At 36.8% G+C, this 24,811-nt stretch overlaps 1 protein-coding gene across 7 annotated transcripts in view; it reads left to right on the top strand.

Moving 5' to 3' along the window:
* The window catches only part of EDEM3 (ER degradation enhancing alpha-mannosidase like protein 3), a 62,613-nt gene that overhangs the window by 16,042 nt on the left and 21,760 nt on the right, over window positions 1-24,811 (top strand). For all 7 annotated transcript variants that reach the window (XM_044001282.1, XM_044001283.1, XM_044001278.1 and 4 more), the window contains exons 3-11: window positions 2,457-2,557; window positions 4,004-4,043; window positions 8,727-8,839; window positions 9,999-10,152; window positions 15,942-16,076; window positions 18,101-18,206; window positions 19,692-19,789; window positions 23,013-23,138; window positions 24,590-24,673. In XM_044001282.1, coding sequence (XP_043857217.1) covers window positions 2,457-2,557; window positions 4,004-4,043; window positions 8,727-8,839; window positions 9,999-10,152; window positions 15,942-16,076; window positions 18,101-18,206; window positions 19,692-19,789; window positions 23,013-23,138; window positions 24,590-24,673 — 957 coding nt within the window. The remainder of the gene's footprint in view (window positions 1-2,456; window positions 2,558-4,003; window positions 4,044-8,726; window positions 8,840-9,998; window positions 10,153-15,941; window positions 16,077-18,100; window positions 18,207-19,691; window positions 19,790-23,012; window positions 23,139-24,589; window positions 24,674-24,811) is intronic.

The raw sequence follows: 24,811 nt of genomic DNA, 5'->3' as shown, positions 1-24,811 counted from the left end.
TCTAGTCCCAATGCCCTCATTCCAAGAAGAGAAAAGTAAAGCCCCAGAAGGTAGCAGTGAGTTGTGTTGCTTAATGAGTCACATGAGCTCTTGTAAGTCCCAAAGCCAGGACTCAAGTCCCTTTTCTCATCACCCTTTATTCCTTAATGCTTCAGTTTCTATGAAGAAGTGCGAAGAACTCTTCATTATTTCTCCTGTTTGCGTTCTGACTCTGGGATTGTCAGGTAGGTTTTCCTGTTAGAGAAAGGCTTCTAGATCTATAAGACAGGGACCCCAACCCCAGTCAGCTGTTGGCCGTTGTTAGTGTCTTTGCTGTAGATAGTGTGTTTTAGATATTTGAATGTTTTCAGAGTAGGGGCTGCTCTTTAATCATAATTCTGGTTGTATGTGTTTATTTCTTCATGAAGACTACTCTAGAGCCTTACCTTGTATGGCGTGCAACTCGTCTAGAAAATAAGAGACTAGAGAATTTTGTTTCTTTAGGTTGGCTGTTTAATGCCCAACCTATGGCAAGTTATTGCAGGGTGCAATGGAAGAATGTGGGTTGGGAGTCAGAAAATTTGAGTTAGCATCCCAAGTCTCCACCTTGCAATGTGGATGGATCACTGCACCTTTTTGTGTACTTTGTAAAATAAAAGGTTTCAGCAAGGTAACTTAAGAATTCCCTTCTAGCTATCAGGCTACGAGCCTGTGACCTTACAGAGCCTTAGTTTCTTCATCTTTAAATGAGGAAAGAGGTTAGACTCAGTTCTAAGATCCTTTCCCAAGATTTAAAGTCCACAGACTTTTATCTTTATAACTTTTGTCTGAAGTGAAAGTATAAAATGTGTGCCATGTTATTGTCCTAGAATTTTAACATGAATTTGCAGAATTCTAATATGTGTATTTGTCAACATCTGCAAAAAAAAATCGTTTTTTAATGTTTGTACTGTCCAGTATTGATTGTATTTTTGTGATACGGTTCTGTACTAGGAATATTATGTTCTGTCCTTTAAGTCAAGAGCTAAAAAGCATCCCTAGGCTCAACACATACAGGCTGCCACATCTTCCAGGCTCCTTTGTGGAGATACCCAACCTTTTTGTCATGATTGTACCCCAAACTCCTTAAATCCACTTCATTTGTCCTGATCGCATACAAGTAATATATAACGCGGAAGACATCGCCATTTGGAATCTGTGGGACCCTATGTATGGGGACTCCTTGGGCTTCTCAGCTGTTGTCATAAACTAGATCTGGGGCTCCTGTAGTCACAGTAGAGGAAGAGAAAAAAAGAAATAGATGTGTCATGAGAAGTTGCTAATGGAGTGTTCTTTTTTTTTTTTTTCTCCTTGAAAGCTGAAATTGGAGGCCTCTTTCAGGGGGAAAGAGATATTTGATGAATGACTAGAAAAACATTTATGGGCTGTGCCCTGTGCTAAGTAATGGCAATATACATACAAAAATGAGGCAGTCTGGGAGTTTGCATTCTAATGGGGGAACTCACACATTTCTAGAAGTCCAGGAATGTCTGGGGAGTTAGAAGGATGGTGAATCAATTATAGAACAGTTAATTGATGAACCTTTCTAGGGGTAATGGTAATGTTGATTTGATTGATTTCTGAACTCAGAGCAAGAGGGTGTCATTGTTGTTTGTCCTTCGTTCTTGAATAGGACAATGACATCAAGATGAAGTCATGACTTGTAGTGAATTGGATTTAAGTGAGGGGGGCTGTGCAAAGTCACCAGCCTCACTCTTCCAGAGCCATTTGGGTTCAGTGGCAAGATACAGATCAGGATGACTGAAGATGGCTCCAGATATTTAAGGCCATTGGGGCTAAGTGACTTGCTCAGGGTCACACAGCTACTAAGTGAGTGTCTAAGGTGAGACCTGAATTCAACCTCCTCCCAATGTCATGGTCACTTCTCTATCCACTGTGTCACCTCGCTGCCCCAGAGCAAGAGGTAGACATTGGGGGGATGGGGAAGCAAGGTGCCAGGAGAAGGATAAGCTGAAGCAGGAACTTAAGCATGACATGGTCTGATGGTCTTAGAAACCAGTTAGATATAGGGAGTGGTTGGATTTACTTGCCCTGATTTAGAAGTTATGGAGTTAAATTCACTCTTTGATCAAGATAATTTGGCTCTGAGGGAGAGTTCAGAGGTGAGAAAATGAACTCCACTTAGGGACTGGGGACATTTTTCTGGTGATTTGGTGTGAATGAGCTGCTGGAGTTGGAGAGGAGTTTGAGATTCAGCAGTGGAGACGGCAGGATGGCTGGCAGGGGTGGGGTGGGGTGGTGGTGGTGGCCATATTTGTTACCCATGATCCCAACTCAGATTGCTTACATCGTAGGAATGGTAGCTCCGTTTGTTGCCAGTTTAAGGGAACTGAAACATTGTATAGATTGCAATCGATCATTATATGGTGTGTGCTTTGCCTTGGTTTTCTAAGTAACTCATTGGATTTTTCTTACAGGAACATGCTTACCCAGCTGATGAACTCATGCCCTTAACCTGCCGGGGTCGTGTCAGAGGCCAGGAGCCAAGTCGGGGTGATGTTGATGATGCATTAGGAAAGTGAGTGTTCAGAGAAGTTTTATTTGTACCCCAAGGCTTAGACCATTTGCAGGAGCTTTGCAAAATGATTGATTTTTCAGGACAACTTCTGGCATCCTAAAAAATGTGAATAGAAGCCCATGAATGGTAAATTTTGAAAGATTAAATCTTGTGACTATTGGAAAGGTAGAGGTCAGTACTTTTGGGTAGTACAAGATATGCTAAAAAATATCCTTAAATGATTTTGTGAATGTGATATTTTTTATGTCTTGCAATGTTCTAGAGAAAACATTCATGCTTCATTTGTGTTTATACTTTGTCCTTCTAATGTATTGAGATAACTATTAATTAGATTTCTTAGCTAATGTATAGTTAGAATAGCAGCCTTTGGAAGTAGTATGTCTGTAACCAGGGGATGGATTAGAACCAGTTTCAAAGTCAAATATTGTTATTCTTGATGGAAAACAGCGTGAGCATTTTACTAAATGACTGCTTTAATAAATCAAATTATTGCATTCTTAGCCTGTCATAAGCTAAAATTGTTATCATAAAGTATCATTGATGCTATTATATTTGAATCATTTGCTTTCCAAAAGTGAAATGATAGTTCTCCTTATCTTTTTAAGGGTTCTCTGGCAAATAAGCCCTTGAAAGACACACGCACACTGTGATAAGTGCAATTGGTTGCTGCTTTAAATTACCTTTCCCAGTAGAAAGAATCAAACTGGGGAGAATAAAATGAGTTCCAAAGTCTTTCAGAATGAATAAACTTAATATGTATATAAAGCCAGAGTCTCTAGAAATAGGTGTACTAATTTAACATTTTAAAATATCACCCGGGGCTTACTTTTCTATAATATATCTTATACTGTGATAAATGAATAGCAGATTCTTTTGTAATTGTTTCTTAAATGTTGACATAATCTGAGTTCTTTGATTTTTGTTAAGTAGACATATATTTGTACTTGTCTTTTATTTTGTTTTGGTCTATACTAGGAGCAATTAGATGTGTTTATCAGAAATTGAATTGTCCTTATAGAGGACAAAGTACTCAGGAAAAAATTTTCTATTTGAAATAGGTCAAATGCAGTTGGTTAAATGATAGGAATCCAAATTCTCAAAATGAAATATAATAAACTATTGATTGAGTCACAAATGGGCTGTTCTAATTAATCAGATATTCTGGTGGCTATTTTATACCCACCCACACGGATGACCAATATTAATAGAATAAGAATATGACTGGATAATTTTACACTTAAATTTCACTGACAATTGAATCTTTCTCAAAGCATTTTATGGTCTTACACTGATTTGGACTCAACTTTTTGAACATCAGTTATTGTATGATAGGTGACTTCAGAATGAGAGAGTGCTGGTGAGATGCCAGATAACAGAGAATCTACTGTATATGGATAAGACATTCAGGATTCTAATTTTCTATATCTGGTTATACTTGTTTCTTAGATTTTCCCTGACACTGATTGATACTTTGGACACTCTTGTGGTAGGTTTGATCCTTCCTGGATTTTTTTCATTTTATAAATTTCATATATATGCATACTATAGTATTATAAAGATAGACATGATAAAGTAATCAGGAAATAGTGATACTCAGGATTGAAGTTCCATACTTAGTCTCTTGGACCTTTGTTTCTAAATAAATCTTTTATTTTAGTGTCCCCTTTATTGGGTAAGATACAGTTTAATCGTCTATACGGTCCCTAAAATTATTCAGAATATTGTAGAAATATTCAGCTATTTTTGTGTATGATTTAATTTAAATTGTATGGTGTTATCATATTCAGGAAACAGATTTTTGTTCTTCCTGGAAGAAAATTATTTTTGCTTTATGTTTTAGATGCTTCTACCCAAAAGTCACTCTTCCCAGTGATATTGAAAAATGATAAAATTATGTTTCTTAAGTAATATATTTATGCAGTAACTCCTTCTCCCCACTAAAGCAAACATCCTCAAAGATAATTTTTTTTTCTTTCAGACTGGTTCTATAATTTCTTTTTCTTTTTCTTTTTTTCTTTTTTTTGGGGGGTGGGGGGGTTTGGGTGGGGTGGGGCTATGAGGGTTAAGTGACTTGCCCAGGGTCACATAGCTAGTGTCAAGTGTCTGAGGCTGAATTTGAACTTGGGTCCTCCTGAATCCAGGGCCAGTGCTTTATCCACTGAGCCACCTAGCTGTCCCCTGGTTCTGTAATTTTCACTGGTATAGGGAACTTCTCAGTGAAGAGACTCCGTCTGTTTATTTTTTTAGTCTTTAGGCAAAATTAAGTGATTTTTCTAGTATCAGATGAACCAGAAGTAAAATGTGGAATTACAAAGACCTGGGTTTAAGACTGGCTTTCTGTCCACCAAATTCTTACTTTTTGTTGTTTATTAACAACATGGTATAGCTTTGTTTATTAGCGATTAGATATAAAATTTAAAAGCTTTTAGCTTTCTTAAGCTAGAGCAAATGATAGAATTTTTAAGTTATGTTATGTACTTATGGAGTAATATTGAAAATTCTCCCTTTTTATCTCTAGTATTTCTTTGGATTTTATTCTTTCCTTAAAATGTTTTTTAAAAATGAAAATTTCCCAAATTGTCTCTGAACATATTTTCCAAGAAGTTTATTTCCCCTCTTACTCTATTGACATACTTTCCCTTCCTACAAGAAAGTCTAAGATGAAAATTGTTTTAAGTTTTGGTGAAAAGGTATTTGTGACTGGAAGGAGTAAGATTAATTTTCACATGCCAGAATTACCAAATGTTATAGTTGGATTAACTTTTCTTACTTCATGCCCTGTATAAAAATGGGAAAAACTTAAGATGTGCATTATTAAATTTCATTTCAAGCTTAATCGGTTTAAATCTGATAAGATTTTTTTCTTTTGAGATCATGTTCCATATAGTGATTTTTAAAAACCATTCTGATGACTGTTGACAGTAATGCTATTGGGCTTCTTTAACTTATTAAATTTCTACTTTCTTCTCCTGAGCCTAATTTTAGGACTTTGTTAGGTCTTTAGATGCTTAATTTATTTGAAAAGTTTTCTAAAATCTGTAAACAGGGGTGTTAATTCCTCTTCCCTGTTTGTTTCAGTAGTCTTTGGGGATTCCTGCATGGTAGAGGAGAGTAAATTTTACAAAGAGTATCTGAAAAGATGAATTGTCACCTTGGGAAGAACAGATTCTCCCTTGGGATAGGATAAAAATTGATAAGACTGTGGTGAGTAGGGTCAGCAACAAAGGGTAATTTATGGCCAGAAAGTAGGTCTCATGTGTATCTTTCCTCTGATTATTGGTGAAATTCTCATTTCTACTGTATTTGCCTGTCTTGCACTGCCCTCTAGACATAACTTCATGTCCTGATATGCTATCAGGAATACTAGCTTGAGGCACCATGTATTCTCTGTTAAAAACCCTCACTCTACCCTTCATCCCCCCAAAAAAAGTTTTCTCACAAAATTGATGAGCCTCTTTAGAAACTGGATAATCAGATTTCTTGATTCTCACTGGTAGCAAGCATTCCAGAATTATAACAAATTCTTATTTATGTATGGCATTGCATTAGTCATCTTACCATTGGGACTTAGTTTCCTCCTCTGTAAAATGAGGGGTTTTGATTAAATGATCTCTAATGGTCCCTTAAATTCTAAACTTTTGTGACCTTCAGAGAATCAGAATAGGCAAATAACTCCAGTTTTAGAACCTGTTTTCAAGCAGTGTCAGGGGGAAAGTCTAAGATAGCAAGCAATATGACATCTTTCAAATCATTATAAAAATTCATTTAAAAATTATGGTTTGAATCTTCTATTGTTTTTATCCTAAGGAAAAAAAAACCATACCATTTTATGGTTGTTAAATACCCTGACTCCATTTTTGAATGTTCTTTTCCTTAAATAGTTTTAAAATGAAGACTCTGAAATGGATTGGAAGCCTCTCTTTTAACCATGTGGTGGTGGTTTATTTTTCAGTAAACCAGTTTAATTTTAAAGGAATATTTGGTTTTATAACATTTTGATTGAGTATAAGCACTGATATTTCTAATTCACTTTGACTTTAATTTGGGATCTTTTTAAAAAAATCTCCTATATTAAGTATTGGAAGATATTTATCTGGGTAGGATTTATCATCCTTGAAGCTATACACAACCTGATAACTTTTACTTTGGTTATTTCACTGTTTATTAAGTAGTACTGTTGATGTTTTGTTTGTGTACTGTGGTGCATTCTCTTAACTGATTGATTCTGGTAGAGTTCAGTGGGAATTAAGCTAGTATATTTTTTAACTCAGTAAGATAAGGTTACTATGAAATTAGCAGTGGGAGAAGCATGTGTGAAGGACTGAAGATAAACTGAAAAAGGGAGGTTGGAAAGAAAACACTTTCTAAAAAAAGACCTTTTTTATTTTAAAACTTTTCATTATGGTCTAGGCTCAATATTGTATATTTTCACAAAGATTAACTTGTCTGACTTTGTTATGTATGAAAAAACCATTTCCTTTCTAGTTAGGTGCCTCTTTTGACTAGAAGTGTTAGGGACTTCAGAAGAGGCCACTTTTTTTTCTCCATAGTGTTGGCCCTATGGAAAAAATATCACAGGAAACAAACAGGATAACACGGACTGAAAAGGATAGAATCTGAGGAGATAGCTTTGGGTAAATGAATGTTCTAAAAAGAATAGAACATTAAGGCTCTATACTAATGTAATCCAAAATTAATGTCTATTTTGACACTCCTTTATTCCATCAGGGTTCAAAAGGATCTTGTGCTTAAGACTGATAGCCCTCAAATGTATTAACAAGTCTTAAAATGGGGTTAATTTGAGTTCCTTTGCTTGACTCATTTTTTTTTTCTGGATTTACTCTGCTTGTCGTATTATTGAGTAAGATGCCACTCTCTTTTATAGTGTTTCCTAGGAAAATTAAAATTCTAAAGTGTCTTCATAAAAGTAAACTAACTACTTCAAGGCTTTACAAAGCTATGTGTGTGTACGTATTCCATTGGCATAAATTGCAGCCTCTTTTTTTCACTAGTAGATTTTCTTCAGGTGTTACTGAGAGTGAAAGCATTCATTTGGTGGCTAACTTATGAACCTTGGTGATAGGCCCTTAAATGACAGGCTTTCAACTGGGCCTGGGCCCTTTACAACTTGTAGGATGTGCTGCTTCTATGCTGGAACGTGCTTTTCTACATTAACCTTTTGAAGCACAAGGTGACATCCATTTCTGTAATGATACATCAGAGTAATCATAATCACACACCACATTTTTATAGTGCTTCAAAGTGCTTTTCCTCACAAGTGGCTCTGTGAGGTAAGCAGTAAAAGTACAGATGAAGAAACTGAGGCTCAAGCTGGTTAAAGAGAGATGACTTGGTCAAGGTCACACAGCCAGTAAATGTTAGAGTTTGGGCTAGGAATCCAAGTGCTCTAATTTAAAGACCAGTGTTCTTTCCTGTTATACTAGATTGACTTGGCTAGGAATTAAAGGGGTAGGACTTGACTTAGAAAACAAAAAAATAAAATAATGAAAAAGATACTTTTAAGAAAATGAGGACGAAATATCTAAATGTGCAGATGAGTAGAGTGGAGAAAACTAGGCTGTTTATATAATGTCAGGAAACCCTTCTTGAATAATTTCCAAAGCTTACACCAAACTCATCTCAACCAGGATTCCTTACCTTGTATCGCACAGTCAGACTTATCAAGCAAGCAGTACAGGATTTAGGATCCAGAAATGTTTCCTCAACCCAAGATTTAAAATACAAAATGGTTGAAGAAGGTGTTTTCTGCTGATAGTGAGAAAATGACTAGTTTTTTATAAGGCATTTATTTATTGAGCAAACTTAATGTTGAAAAATTGGGTGTGGAGTGTTGAAAATCCGTCACTCAGTGGTGAGTTGTTAATTGTAAATTTCAGGTTCTAATGATATTTCAGTGTTCCTGGAGAACCCAAGTATAAAGAAATCATAATATATCATCACTAGGTCAGATAATATCCCACCTCAGCCTCAGCTGCCTCTTGTTCTTATGAGGAATCCGAGCATGTCAGCACATGTTCAGTATCTGGTATAGTACACTGCACACATGCATACAGGTTTTTGTATTTTTTGTATTTTTAAAGTTTCCTGCTTTTAATAACTGATTCTGAATGCGTTAATCTGCGATCTGTTGACATTTTAATTTTCCTAGGTATTAAATAAAACTAAAGAATTTGAAGAGGCTGTGAGAAAAGTTGTAAGAGATGTTCATTTGGATAATGACATCGTTGTATCAGTTTTTGAAACAAACATCAGAGTCCTTGGGTAAGCATGCTTATTATATATTAAAGCTGTACATTTGTATCCCCCCAAAACTTGGGACATTAAATTGGTGGTTTTCAACTTTTTGTGGTTAGAAAATAAGGCACTTGATTAGGTTGAAATGATAGGACTTTTTTTATTTGGAGTCACAAAGGCATCAGTCTGATTTCAAATGGGAGCAATCACAAAGAGCAACAAGATTTTGATTTGTGACAACCACCACATTTTATAAGAAAACATTTTCACACCTTTATTGTGTGGACAGGACAGTTGGTTGAGTTGAGCATTATTCTTTTCAGTCACTTCCAGCTAACTTATCAGGAACACTATGTTCCAGTATTAAGGGCTACAATATCAGTGTGAATCATCTATCATTAGTGGGTGACTAAGCTATGACTTAGTGGGAAAATATTTTATCTTTAAATGCCATGTTCATTTTATAACAAAAAAAAAAAAGGCCAGTTTGTTCCTAAGTTTATATAGATTTCTGGCTATAGGCAACTCTTGGTAGAAAAATCTACCTTTAAAAACAAATTTTAAAAGTACATATCTCAGCTAAACAGAATAAGTACTCATTATGTATTTAAAATGTTTTCCTTGTAGGTATGTTAGGATATACCTAGAAAACACTATCTGTTTTTAATTTTTTGTGATGATTACTGTTAACATAATCGACATCCCTTTACCAGAGTGATTCAGACCTGAAATCTAGTCATCCCTCAATGAAAGTTCTTAATGATCTAGTTATAGAAAATTCACATAGCTCATTAGTTTATTTATGTTTCATGGCAAAATTTTAACTGACTGTTTTTATGATTCTCTATAGGATTGATAAGAATACTATGTCAAAATTAAGTTTGCTGATTACTTAGTTTTTCTATCTTTTTGAAAAGTACTTAAGTAAGAATTGTAAAACACTTCACAAATGGATCTTATCAGGTCTGACTTATATAGAATATGAAACTTCAGTGATTTGCCATGCAGTGATTGAGTGACTAGTGTGAGTTAAATAACTGAAGAGTTCATTCTTTCCTTCCCTGTTCTGTAACTGGTTTTTCTTATTAGCTTTTGTAATACCCCCAGCTTTATGGAGACACTCATTGGTTTTCTGACTAGGGTATATTTATGAAATGTGGGTAATGTTTCTCATATGTAATTCTAGGGGTCTCTTAGGTGGACACTCAGTGGCTATCATGCTGAAGGAGAAAGGTGAACACATGCAGTGGTACAATGATGAGCTTCTCCAGATGGCCAAGCAGTTGGGTTACAAGCTTTTACCTGCTTTCAATACCACTAGTGGCCTTCCTTATCCAAGAGTAAGTTATTTTGAAAGGCAATGTAGTCATTACACACTTGTTTTGCTACATTATATGGGGAATGTTTTTGGTTGTGTCCTTCCCAGTTCACGTAGGAATGGTGTTCAGAGTGAGTGTTAATACTATAAATTATAATGACATTTTTTCACTCAGTTTATTTGTAAGTGGTCTTCATTTCATCTAAACCTGTCATGTGAAATCATATCACAGGCCAGAATATTTTCCAGCAGGCAGTTACAGAGGATGTAACACCAGAGCTCAGCAAAGAAGTCAGTTGGAGGTATAGGTCTGGGTATCATCTGCCTAGAGGTGATAGCTGAAGTCATTAGAGTGGATGAAATTTCCAGGAAAGATAGTGTAGAGAGAAGGCCTAAGAAATGACATATGTGATGCACCTGCACTGAGGTAATAATTGAAGTCATAAATGTCATAAAAAAGAAGAGAATGTAGAAAGGCAGAACATTGAAAGAGGTCATTCTTACTTTGGGGGAATTGGAAGAAATGCCGGAAAAATGTGAAAGGCGAGTCATCGGAACAGTAGGGAGAGAACCCTTAGAGTGGCGAGGGAAGAGAGGATTTCTGGGAGGGAGGGCAGTTAGGAGCATCAACTGCTACAGAGAAGTTAGGAAGGGGCTTTTGGCTGTGTTTATTATACGGTCACTTACTGAGCCTTGAGGAAGACTCTTCAGTCTGCACAGATGGAGGAGGGACCTGAAGGAGAAGAGTGGGTTATCAGGGGGGTGGAGGCTTGTTGTAGTCTAGATCAGTCATCTCAGAATTGTGACAGTTGAGAGGGATATAGTCTTTGGCAGTAGGATCACTGAAGGCCTTGTGGCTCGAGGCAAAAGGGAAGTAGCCAATGGAAGGGAAGAGATTGCTTCCTCACCCTTTAATTTTATGTTAATGGCACCACCATCCTTTTCAGCAATTAGGCTTATAACCTGAATGCCATTTTCACTCCATCCTTTCCTTTCCCTCCCTCCTTCCCATATTTAATCAATCCAGTCCTATTTGTCTTACTTCCTAGGGGCTCTCAAATATCTACCTCTCTTGGGTAGTGTGTAGAGTACTGGATTTTTAGTAAGGATGACCCAGGTTCAAGTCCTGCCTCTGACACTTACTAGCTAAGTGACTATGGGCAAGCCACTTAGTCTCTCAAAGATCACTTTCCTAATCTGTAAAATGGGGATTAATAATATCTGACTACCTAATCCCACTCTGGGTTGTTTAATGACTTAAGTAAGATAATGTATGTAAGTAAACTGCTTTGTAAATCTTAAAGTGCTATATAAAACATCCCTTCCCAGTGTTCACAACTAACTTAGGTAGTTACCACTTAATGTCTCATCTATGACCACATTCTTTTTTCTTTCTTTTTTGGTGAGGCAGTTGGGGTTAAATGACTTGCCCAGGGTCACACAGCTAGTAAGTGTTAAATGTCTGAGGTCAAATTTGAACTCAGGTCCTTCTGACTCCAGGGCTGGTGCTCTATCCACTGCGCCACCTAACTGCCCCATGACTGCATTCTTGATTATCTCCCTGGGTTTATTCCAAATACCAACAATGCCAGATTAAGGTTCCTAAAAATTACTTCATCATGTTACTTCTCTCTTCAAAAATCTTCAGTGGCTCTTATAGTGGCCTTTAGTGGCCTATAGAAAAAAGATTTAGTTTGGTATTCAAAAACCTCTCAAATATGCTTCAGTGCAGGTGTAGAGACAAATTATTGAAGACCTAGAGTACCAGAGGAAGGAATTTATATTTTATTAAAGGTGGGGGGGGGCTAGGAGAGAGTTTTTGACAACAGGAAACTGATGTGATTTGATCAGTGTATTAAGAAGATTACCTTAGCAGTGAAGAAAGGATTGAAGTGGGGAAGAAACTAGAGGCAGAAAAAAAAAATAGGAAGCTATTGTAGTAGTTTAGGTATTTCACTATAGGCCTAAATGAAAGTGGTAGCAGTGTAGGTGAAAAGGAGGTGGCTCACATGAGAGAGATTTTGGAGTGAAAATCAACAGCTTTGGCAATTGATTGAATGTAGGAAATGAGTAGAGAGAGAAAAGTCAAGAATGACTCCCAAAATTTAGGGTTCTTAACCTGATATGGTGGGGATGGGAAAACAATTATATCTCACTTTTACTAGCTTCCTATAGAAATTTAGCATTTCGTTCAGCAAACATTCTGAGAAGTGGACCATAAGTTTCACCGGACTGACTGCCAGAGGACTCCATGATACTAAAGGGTTAAGAACGTCTGGTTTAGAGCTTAGTTGACTGGAAGAATGGTGGTTCCATTAATAGAAATGGGGAAGATAGGAGAAGGGTCAGATTATAGCTAGAAAAGAATTAATTCACTTATTGATTTTGAGCTTCATATGATTGGTGTGGAGGAGAATGTCTACCATACAATTGGAGATGAAGTGAAGAATGGAAATAAATATTTAAGAATCATCTGCATAAAGATGATAATTAAGCCCATTATACTCGGCAAGACTGCCCAAGAAGAAGGAGTAAAGACAGAAGGGAAAAGAGCTTATGATAGAGCCTTCTCGGGAGTTGAGGGGAGGGGAATGCTTATTCTTAAGGATCAGGGAGATGGAAACTAGAGTCTATCAAAGAGAGGGGAAAGCCAGGAGTGAAGAAGACAAGGAAGGGCTGGTTAACAGTAGTAAATTCTATAGAAAGGTCAAGGGAAGGAAAGAATTAGATTTAACAAGTAGGAGGTCATTGCAGACCTTGCAGAGATCTGTCTCATTGTAATGGTAAGGGTAGAAGACACTTTGTGGAGGCCAAGGAGTGAATGGGTAGTGAGCAAGTGGCCAGCTGCTTTCTAGAAGCTTAGCAATAAAGAGAAGTAGAGCAAATGATCGCTAGAAGTGTGGGCTGCAGGATCAAAAGAAAGTAGCTTTCTTTTGTTTATTTTTAGTACTGGGAGATTTCAATATTGGAAGTGGGGGAAGAGCCAGTAGAGAAGAAGGAACTGAAGATGATCTAAGGGATGGGATGGTCAGTGGAGCAATGCACTTTGTTAGATGGAAGGGGTAGCACCGAAGACCCAGGTGGAGGAGTCAGGCTTAGCAAGGAGGAGGAACAACTTCATCTCTGAGACCTGAGGGAAGGGGCTGGGGGTGTGGAGGGCTGCTGCATCACACTTTAGGAACATAAAAATGTTTATATGTCCTTGGTTTGCTGAGAAATTTGTCCTATTTGATATGTTTAAGTGTAATTTATTGCAGTATTGACAACTTTACTAATTAAATCTACTTTTAAATGTTTTTAGTTTTTGTTACAAATGGAGCTACAAGCTGCTGAATTGTAAGGAGTCTAGCATCTCTTAGCTTTTGCCAGTTTATGAGAAGCAGGCAAAGATTTGAGAACAGAAGAAACCATCAACAATAATAGGAAAGTAAAGAAAGTTGTTATGTTTTCTGGACTTAGTGGCCTTCGGAGTGTCGAGCAGATACAGAAAGCACTCATTTTCAAAAAAGGAGCTGAGGAAAAAAAAGGAAAGAACTCCAACATGCATTGAATACAACTTCTGCTACGTGGAACGTTGTCTAATCAGTCTCATTTGGGAATTTCTTTGACATTATTTGCAAATCATGTTTTTTCTTTGTAACAAATCATAATATGGGAATGTTTTTGCATGGTAGAGGTTGGCCTCACCTTTTTGCTGTGGGGTGGGAACGTAGTTTAGTGAGAGCTCATAAGTGGTGGCATGCATGGATTTTGTGACTGGGGGCCCCTCATAGCTAATTAGCTACTGACTTTACTTCACTGCCACAAATAGTGTAGGGGTTTTTTTTTTTCTTTGCAAAATGCGGACATATCAGGAGTTCAGTTATGACTTAACAGGTTATGAAAGAATTGGAATGTAGCTAAATAGAGCCTAGTTTTTGAATTCCGATTACATTTAAACTCTTCTATTTCCATAAAGAAGTATACGTCCTTTTAATTCCCTTCTGATTCTCGGACGCCTTGTGATTCTCTTACAACTCTGGCTTGAGCCTTTTGAGTAAGGTGAGCAATAAGCCCCCCTTAATTCTAATTTTGACAAGAACAAATAGATGCTACTACCAGCATCTCCTCCATTCTCAATTCTTGGAGGCCTAGTCAGGAGAATAGGTACTGACCTCTGTCTAGATCAAAAGTCAGCAAGACAGAAGCACACAAACAAATCAGGCATTTAATCTTTCTGCTTTCTTAGGTGAAAATCACAGTGCTTCCTGGAGTCAAATGCATTTTGTTTTTATATCAAGAATTGTAATGACTAATATTGTAGTTTTGTATACAAGCCGCTTCTCTTGTCTGTTGTTCTTTTTACCTCTCTGTCTCACTCCCCCATCCCAGAGTGAGTGTTCCCTCCTCCTTTGAGCTTTAGAAAATAGAAAATGCTTTTGGAATGTTGGTTATTGTCTTGTAATATTAGTTGTCCCTGTGTGTCTGTCTTAGATTTTTAAACTCCCTGAGGGCTAGGACTGTGTCTTAGCCTTTTATTTGTGCCTCCTAGCCAGTAGATAACTAATTGTAGTAAAAAAACAAACAACTCAGTTAATTGGAATGTTTTGGGCAATTAGTATTACTGCTAATTAAATTTATTGGTTAGCTAATGATTATTCAAAAAATTAAACTTGCATTTTTTTCTAAATTGTACAAATGAATTTTGCGCCTTGAATGTGATCATAATTAAGATTGTAATGGCTTTCTGTTGTGATTGCAAGTCTTAATACTGTTTGAGGGTCATACATTCTTATTGATAGTATTCTAAATGTTTAAGGTAAGCCATGGTTTTTGCTGTGAGGGCTTTACTGAATTGAGAGTAAAGGAAGCTGTTAGCCTGAAGACTTGAGTAGTACCAGATGCCTCTTGTTGGGGACTGTGGGAAAATCCCAATTGGCGGGTAAAGCAGATAGCTGCTTAAGCCACCGCCCTCCTCCCTGGCTCTTATCTGAAAGCAAGGGGGAAGCCAGCCTCCTTGGGGTGACTAGGGATAGCATTTGGAATTGCTCCCTTGGATCCTCCTCTCTACCCAAAGTTGTTTGATTATTTTTTTTTAGTTCCATAATTTGAACTTGTTTTCACATAGTATGCCTTTCTAATAATGGAATTGGTTTTATTTGAGAGTTCTGGTCATTTGGATTCTGGTTAGTTAAATGTTTTTTGTGTGGTATGTTTGTATTATCCTTTTGAGACACTGTTGTAAATGGAAATACTTTTTATTTGTGTCACATGATAAAATAATGTCGATCTGTCAGCAGGCCAGGAAAGTTGAACATTTCAACACTAGGAAAAATCAGTATATTAAAATCTCAACCTGCCACTTATCACTATCATAGTAAAAGATTATTTGGTCACTTTTGTCTAAAAGACTGTACTACTAGTTCCAAGGAGAGGATTTTTTTTAGCTTTTATTAAATGATTTCTTAAACCTAGCTTTTTTTAGACCTGGCCTAGTTTCATCCAGTTCCTAGGCCTATATTGAATAATTTCAGCAATTCGCCCATTAGTATCTGTGCTAGAAGATACTTTCTCTATATAACATGTATAATCTAGTTGAACTTTGATTTTGCTGAAGAAAGAATTAACACAAAATGCTCAGGGACAGAAAATTTTAAGTATATCATCCAATGGGGTTGTCTTGGGTGTTTGGATTACATTTCATTTTATACTTACTTATTTCATATCTGATTTTCATAGTTTAATAAAGTCATTATAAAAATAGAGTAGTCATTTATCAAGGAGTTGAGTTTATCCTGATTGCTAAAATGCTTTTCTTCTCATTTTGATCAGATTAACTTAAAATTTGGCATGAGAAAACCAGAAGCTCGAACAGGAACAGAAACAGATACCTGCACTGCATGTGCAGGTACCTTGATCCTTGAGTTTGCTGCTCTAAGTCGATTTACAGGAACATCAATATTTGAGGTTTGTTTTTCATGATCTTTGATCTTTTGGGTATTGGGTTTAGCTAACTTTGTTTTTATTTCATTTCTAGGATTAGGGTTAGGGTTGTTTGTCCTTCATTTTCCAAGAGGAACATCACATCAGGAGGTGATGTCATGACTTGCAGTGAATTGGATTTAAATGAAGGGAGGGTTGTACAAAGTCACCAGCCTCACTCTCTCCTCCAGAGCCATCTAGGTCCAGTGGTAAGATGTACATCAGAATGACTGGTGATGGCCCCAGATGTTTTGAGGCAATTTTGGTTGAGTGACTTGCCCAAGATCGCACAGGTAGCAAGTGTCAAGTGTCTGAGGCTGGATTTGAACTCAGGTCTTCCTGATTCCAGGACCAGTGCTGTATCTACTGTGCCACTTGGGTGCCCTGATTGTTTTTATTTCATTATTCTGTTGGATAGCTTTAAGATTCTTAGTGGCCTACTGTGTTTAGTTTTATATCTGTTTATTAATGGAATTTTTATGTAAATGCTAAGGAAAAATGAATATTGCCAACCAGTAGGATATAACTGTATTAAAAGTAACCTTGTGCTTTGTCAAGAAGGTAGTATTAAATTAAGGATTTATCTTTAAACTTTGATACATAGTCAGTACTATCAGCTAACAATTCCTTGACAGCAGGGGATTTTTACATAAGTCAAGTATAAAGCATTTGTGCTTTATTCCCTTGGCTTCCACATCCCTTATTCCTCCTCAGATATTTTCAAAGCACAACAGAAATCTTGCATTTTAAACATTGGTTTGAAAGCCTAGTTTGTCCGTCTCAATAAGAGAATTTGTTTCCCTTCTGAGAGCTTTGTTCCTTGTTACCCAGAAGATTGAACATTACAAAAGAGTTGATAGTGGCTACAGTCACCCCCTTTTTAATTGTACCTTAAGCAGGTACATCAGTGAACTGGAGAGCTCCAGTCTTCAAATATAGAGAGACAGGTGCTGTGGGAACAGTACTGGGCTCCAAATGAGACAGGAAATCTGGATTCAAATTCAGGTTCCTGGTCCATGACTTTGATCTTCGAAGCCTCAGTTTTCTCATGTGCAAAATGGGCTGAATACTTGTACTGTTTACCTTTAAAACATTATAGAAATGTGAGTTGCTGTATGTTTTGTTAGGATTTTGCCTATTACTCATGCTACCAAGGAAATTAAAGCAGCACATACTTTATCAAGTGGAAGTGAGAAGCAAGGTGACATTTTAAAAGTTCAGTAATGTAATTTAACTGTGAAATGTACTCTGGCGGGGCTACAAGGTTCTTTGCTCAGTAAGTCAGAGTAGCTTTTGGAGAAAAGGTATAAAATGTTACATGCAATTAGTTATTTAGTTTCCAGTGTGTGTAAAAGCAAGAAGGAAATTTCCAACAAAAATCTAGAGTCATGATTCATTCATCTGTTCATTTGCTGTTGACTAAATTATCTGCCATTGAGTTAAAGCCTAACATTTGACATTTCAAAGACTCTTGTTACCTCTCTGACAACCTGACTTGGTTTTTATTTCATTTCTAGGGTTAGGGTTAGGGTTGTTTGTCCTTCGTTCTTCAAGAGGAACATGACATCAGGAGGCGATGTCATGACTTGCAGTGAATTGGATGTAAATGAGGGAGGGTTGTGCAAAGTTTTCTCAGCTTCAGGCCCAGTACTCTTATCAACTATACCACCAAGCTGCCCCATAAAGCTATTATTAAATAATAATAAATCTATGTACCTTTACACAAAACAAGCGTGTTCCTATTTTGTTATATGTGGGTGTGAAGATAAGTAATGTTAATTGTTGAAGATTACATGTTAATTTAGAAGTCAACCATTGCCGTCTCTCTGTAGCCACTAAAAATGGCATTTTTGTTATTTATTCCCATTTAATTGGCTAGGGTAATGAATATGTCTTTTGAAGAGAGTTCTTTAGTAAAGATACCCTTTTCATTCTTTTAAAGAAAAATATTACTATGTTTCTAGATTGCTAAATTATAGTTTTCAAATATATATTTATTTTATTTTCAGGAATATGCACGGAAAGCCCTTGACTTTCTCTGGGAAAAAAGACAGCGCAGCAGTAATTTAGTAGGAGTAACCATTAATATTCATACTGGAGACTGGGTACGCAAAGGTATACAGTTTTTTGTCACAACTTTATTATCTCCCCAGAATGTTCTAGGAAATGATGGAATTAATCTTTTCCTTTGCAGCCCTTTGCCCTTTATCTGTGATTCTGTTTTTTCAACTGTCTGGTCATCCCCAGAACCGTGTAAAATGCCTTTGCAAAATCACAAAAACAACTGGAGCTTTATCCAGCTGGTCTCCATGTCCCGGTTCACCTCATGTAGTAAAGTACACTCTTGATAATTTAGCAATTCTGCTTAGTGCTGGAGCTTACTGATTGCTATTTTCACTGGTGACATCTGCACAGTATTTTGTGGCCTAGTGTGCCAGATGCTAAGGATACACAAAGTATGCAATATGTCCTTGTTCTCAGGAGACTTAAAATCTAATTGGAGCAAGAAGCCGATCAAATGAATGTTATGAACAGTAATGTTACTTGGAATTCAGATGAAGGGCATTATTAGAGAAGGCTGGGATATTTCAGAGCTGAAACTTGACATAAAGGCAGTTTGGTCTTGAGGGGAAAGGATATGCCTTCCTTAATGGCTCATGCAAAAGGTCAGAGATGGGGATGGTCATCGTTAGGTAACTGACTAAGCTGGTGGGGCTGCAGCAGAAGACTTGTATGTGTGGTGCTCTAGGGACAGTTAATCAAGTTAAAAGCAGGGGCTGGTGAGGGGAGTTTGCATCTCTTGTAAGCATCAGGTTGATAAGACTGGTAAGAACTTCCTCAAACATGTACCTCAAAGGAAGCTGGCTCTGCACCTGGCCTGGTTATTTGGGAAGTGCCCCCGGGCAGTGGCTGCAGGGGGAAGGCCAGCAAACGGGCAGGTCCCATGGCAGGGAGGAGAACATCCTTGTTCTGGAAGGCACCTGGGACAGGAAAGGGGAAGTTTCTGACCAAGTTATGGAAACAGGAAAGGTGGGAAAAGGCAGAAAGAGCACTGCTTGAATCTGTTTGTATATCCTACTTGTGATCAATAAGTTTTATTAGTTAGTAACAGTGATAGTCCCAGTAAACAAAAAAGACACAGACTGAAGAACAAGATCAGGATGTGTTTTAGAGGAATGAGGAGGTGACTAGTGAAGCAAGGCCATGTATGGCACATAAAAAGGCATGACTTTTAAAAAGGCACAACGGCACCCTCTGGTGGTGGTTTGGTTTAATGTCCCACTTAGAATTTAGCCCTTTTTTCTTAATCATGATTTCTCAGAAAATAGAAGTCTTTCATCTTTCAGTTTTTAAATGTTATCAGAGAATCCATTCATCACAATGTTTTCTCCCCCCCAAATCACAAATTACCTCTAAGAACATTATTTTGCTGATATATCTGCTCTTTTTTACTTATGTGCATAATAGTGCCCTTTTCTGTTAACATACTAGTATCCTCATTCATCCTATGTAAATAAAGTATTGAAGTAACATCATTTACATTTTGCATAGTTTTTGACAATTGTTTTGAATAGGTCTATTTGCATTCATTTTTTGTAGATAGTGGAGTTGGAGCGGGAATTGATTCATACTACGAATATTTATTAAAAGCCTATGTCTTGCTTGGGGATGACAGTTTTCTGGAAAGATTTAACACAGTAAGTTTTTTCACCTTTTATATTTGTTATTTTTAGATTTAATTTAAAGTAAATCAGTTGTCAGTTTTTGACAGAATTTTATTTATATAGTCATGAAATTTTGCCAGATAATTGATTTGTTCACATAAGTTTGACACAAGTAACTCCCCTTATGCTTGGTGATATGAGAACTGGGATTTTGTAGATAATTGAAACACATATTCCAGAAAATTAATTTTAGCCAGTAATTTTAGTCTCTTTTTTACTTTAGATCTTTTATCAGAATTGCTAATAAAGGGGGGAAATGAATAGATCTGAGTCTGACTACTTTTCTCTCCCTTTGATTGTAGGAAGTGAATATATTGAGATGAATGTCATTTTTCACCTTAAACTCTTTTATTTATTTATTTTTTTACATTTTAATTTAATTTAATTTAATTTTTTGTGGGGCAGTGAGGGTTATGGAGTTGCCCAGGGTCACACAGCTAGTAAGTGTCAAGTGTCTGAGGCCGGATTTGAACTCAGGTCCTCCTGAATCCAGGGCCCATGCTTTATCCACTGTGCCACCTAGCTGCCCCTGTTCATCTTAACTTTTTAACCTTTTCCTCCTAACCATTATTTTAAAATCTAGCCCTTGGAACTTTGGGCTAATTTTGTTTCATGTTGCCATGGAGGGGCAAACATTGTCACTGGTTGACAGTATTTCTCAAAACCATTTTGCTCATTGTGCACTTTTATAGTAGTTTGTAAAGTTGATTTAAAGTATTTTGAGTCTCTTCAGAGTATCTAATAGCAAACTAGCTAGGTAGCTAATCTTTTTTTTTTTTAACAAGTAAATATATTTTCCTGAACTAAAAATATTTTCTGTAAAATCTCAGTTTTCCTTAAAATCCAAGTGATCATGATATTAATGAATAACAAAACTTACGGAACTGACATGATTTTAGGAGGAAGTACAGTTATATTTACAGAGGCACTGTATCAATGTAAGGAACCTAGATTCTAGTCTATCCATGACTTGATAGATATAAGTAATTGCCTATGGCACTTGGATGTTAGCTGATATGCTCAGGATCATACATTAAGAAGTGTTAGAAGCAGGACAGGCCTTCCTCCCTCTCCCACTTTCCTGACTTGGCCCAACATTTTGTTTACCATATCACACTCTTTTATTAAGAGGGCTCAGTGACACTAAAACATTTTCTTAGCCTTAGTGAAAAAGAGACTGAAGAATAAAGAAAATTGGAAGGAGAGGAAAAGAGGACCAGGTCCTGCAGAAAGAGCTGGAGGAAGTAGAAATTTTAACCTGGGCAGTGAACCCCAGACTCTGGGCAGGCAGGCCTAGGACCAGCTCCAGAGACACTAAAACAAGTATGCGGTATAGAGACCAGTAGAGTAATTGATCAAAAGCAGGAGGGTTTTTTTTTTTTTTTCTTTGGGTGAGGCAGTTGGGGTTAAGTTACTTGCCCAGGGTCACACAGCCAATAAGTGTCAAGTGTCTGAGGCCAGATTTGAACTCTGGACCTCCTGAATCCAGGGCTGGTGCTCTATCTACTGTGCCACCTAGCTGCCCCCAAAGCAGAAGTTCTTAATGTAACTTCTTTTTGTGTTAGCTTGCTAAAACTGAGAGACCCTTTTCTCAGAATCTTGTTAAACACTAAGGTAAAAATACTTAGGATTACAAAGCAGAACAATTATATTGAAATACAGTTATCCAGATTTTTTAAAAAAAATTCATAGACCCCAGATCCCAAATATATAAGCATTTCTTTAGATCCTGAGGGCAGCCCTCTTTTGGTTCTTATTTATATTATCGAAACCTCAGTCATCAAGAATTTGTTTTGTATATTCACTTTAAGATGGTTGGAAAGATATACTTTATTTTGGAATGATTTCTATCAAAATGGTTAAATTAAACTTTCAGCACTAAAGTTGACTCAATTTTATACATTTTTTCTCATTTAGGACACAAAGTCATGGTTTCTATTCCAACATTGCCCTGTCTAGACGGTTATAAATTTGGTATAGGATATAACTTACAGACTTAGTCCAACTCCCTCATTTCACAGATAATGAAAATGATGTCCAAAGAGAATTTACCCTAGGTTAGGTTGTGAAAATTTCTAATCCGATGAAGACAACAAACAGCCAAGTCTCTAAGCCATAGAAAATCAGTCAGAGAGGGCCTGTCTCACAGTAAAGCTGGGCAGTCAGGGGTAGGGCCTGAAAGATCCCCATGCAGTGCCTGTCTCGGACTTTTATACCCCTATGAGGCTTACATGCTTATGTACCTTCCTATTTTAAGACACAACTCTTCCCATTTCATCTACATAACAGAGTCAAATGGTACAGTTTATGAATTCAGTAGAAGTTCTGGGACAGCTATTAATGGACAGGGAGAACATCAGCTCTAAGTACAAAGGTCATGTCCTGGGGCAGCTAGGTGGCACAATGGATAGAGCACTGGCCTTGGAGTCAGGAAGACCTGAGTTCAAATCTTGCCTCAGACACTTGATACTTAACTAGCTGTGTGACTTTGGGCAAGTCACTTAACCCCAATTGCCTCACAAAAAAAGCAAAAAAAAACCCCAAACCCCACCAGAGGTCATGTCCTTTCAGCTGATTGGTTGACCATCTAGGACATCAGCTTAAGAACTGTTCATATATGTGACAAGGTGTCCTGGTTGGTCATGATCTCTAATGCTGATTGGTCCTTTCAGCTTAAAAGATACTATCTTTAGGGCCTTCGTTAACCACAATTTTCCACAATGAACACAGCAAAAGGGACTTAGTTATCCAGAACAAGAGCAAGTTTATAGTTTATTGATACCTGAAAACACATTACTGCATTGGCTTAAGCCACTAAGGGAATATATTTGATTACATAAAGAATAATTATATAATATCTATGCTCTGTGTTATAGTATTATTACCTTAAGAAATCAAAGAACACTTAATCTAGAGTAAGTCACCATTTGTAGTCTATTATACTCATTAATATAATTAAGGCTCATATTTAAGGGGTGGGGAAAATCTCACTCACAGTTATTATGTAGTAGCAAACTTTGGAGGCAGGTTTTAAACCTAAGAGCTTTGACTCAAGCTCATCTTTCCCTGGTGCCTCTCTGTAATGTGACCTGCTGAGGTCCAGTGAGCTTAAATGATTTGTCTAGAATTGCTCATTTGAATGTTTTTTCTTTCTCTTGCGCTGATTTCATGAAATGTGTATTAATTTGTTTTTTAGCACTATGATGCCATAATGAGGTACATTAGCCAGCCCCCTCTTCTGCTTGATGTGCACATCCACAAACCAATGCTAAATGCTCGAACTTGGATGGATTCTTTGCTTGCTTTCTTTCCAGGTCTGCAGGTAAAGAGAAATTATTGAGTGTTTAAAAATAGCATGAAATCATATCATTAAAGTGAAATAAATACTATTCATATTAATTTACAATCTAAAACAAAAGTCACCGAAAACGGTTTCATTCTTATTTTCTAATGTAAACAGTAATAAAATAATATAAATAAATAAAATAAAATAACAGTAATAAATGAAGCAACAGATTACTGTGGTCAAAAGCTAGGTGCTAGATACATCTATGTTGCATTAGGTGTGGATGATGATAATATGCTTCGGATATATGGATGAATAAGTGAATTAACGAAAAAAGCATTTAGTAAGTACTTGCTACTGCAATGTACTGTGTTAATAAGCCTTGGGAACGCAATTAGAAAAAGTAGGAAGATCCTGTTCTCAAGGAGCTCATGTTCTGTTATTCTAGTAGGTAGAGAAACCAGAGAGGAAGTTTCAACTGCAAAGGGTAGAAAGGTTATTAATTTGTTCTTAGGGTGCAGCAGCAAGGCAGAGAGTAATTCATGTTCTTTCTAGTCTTTCCCTTTCAAAAAATCATATTAGTTTCTGATGTTGAACCATTTGATGATGCCAAGGACTTTGTTGTCGGGAACTTTCTTTGCCAGGTCTTCAGTAGTCGTGGCTACTGAGGAGACAAGTGCTGAAGACTTGGCCTGGAATTACTACCAATAAGAAGGAAGAAGAAATGGAGGGCAGATATTAAAGAGAGTTTCAAAGAAGAATAGACAGTATTTAGTGTATTTACTGTATTTGGGAGAGAAGAAGAAAGTTTTTGGACTTGAATGAGTTAGAATGTTAGTGCCATTGAAAGAAAGATGAAAGGAGGAAAAGACTCAGAGAAGATCAGATTTGGTTTTATGTGAGCATAGAATTTAGAGCTGAAAGGGACCTTTAGAAATTATTTTAACACCCTCATTTAAAGAGATTAAATGACTTTCCCAAATTCAGTCAGTAGGAAAGCTGTGTTTTAAACCCAGGCCTTCTGACTCTCATATCCAGTATTTAATCATATGGATGTATTGTTTTTCATTACAACCTACTGTCTCCCATAGGGATTGTACTCATGGCCTTGGTGTTAATAATGTCATCATCCTTTAGAGCAGCTGAGCTAACCTGACTACTTTTAGACCATGAGACTTGTAGTTGGATACATCCTTTAGCTAGTTGCTGATTTCCGCTGGTATCTTCCAAACTGGAACAGATCATCAGTGAATGAATGGTGTAGACTGCTATCTTCTCTGACAGGGTCAACAACCCCTGTGCCTGGACCAAGTGCCTGGATATGATAAACAGGGGCAGATAGGTTTAGGGGCTGTTTCTAAAAAGGCTTCATGCAAGAAAAGTCATTATTCACGTTTTTAAAAATTGAGCAAATTAATTTGTGTGGATCACAGATGATTTAGGTAACAGAATGTGTATTAGATTAATTTTTATTTTATGACTTCTAGGTTTTAAAAGGAGACATTAGACCTGCTATCGAAACTCATGAAATGTTATATCAGGTGATAAAAAAGCACAATTTTCTTCCAGAGGTAAGTAAAAAAATCGTAGGGATCAAAATAAATTGCTTATTTCCAAAAGAGAAAAAGTAGTGTTTTGTAGAAAGTATAGATATAATAGTCTATATATTTAAATTTGTATTTTTCACTTTTTTACAGTCACAAATATGC

Source organism: Dromiciops gliroides, chromosome 4, assembly GCF_019393635.1.
Source record: "Dromiciops gliroides isolate mDroGli1 chromosome 4, mDroGli1.pri, whole genome shotgun sequence".
NCBI lineage: Eukaryota > Metazoa > Chordata > Mammalia > Microbiotheria > Microbiotheriidae > Dromiciops > Dromiciops gliroides.
Note: the sequence above shows the minus strand (reverse complement) of the source record. Positions and strands in the feature narration are given on the sequence as shown.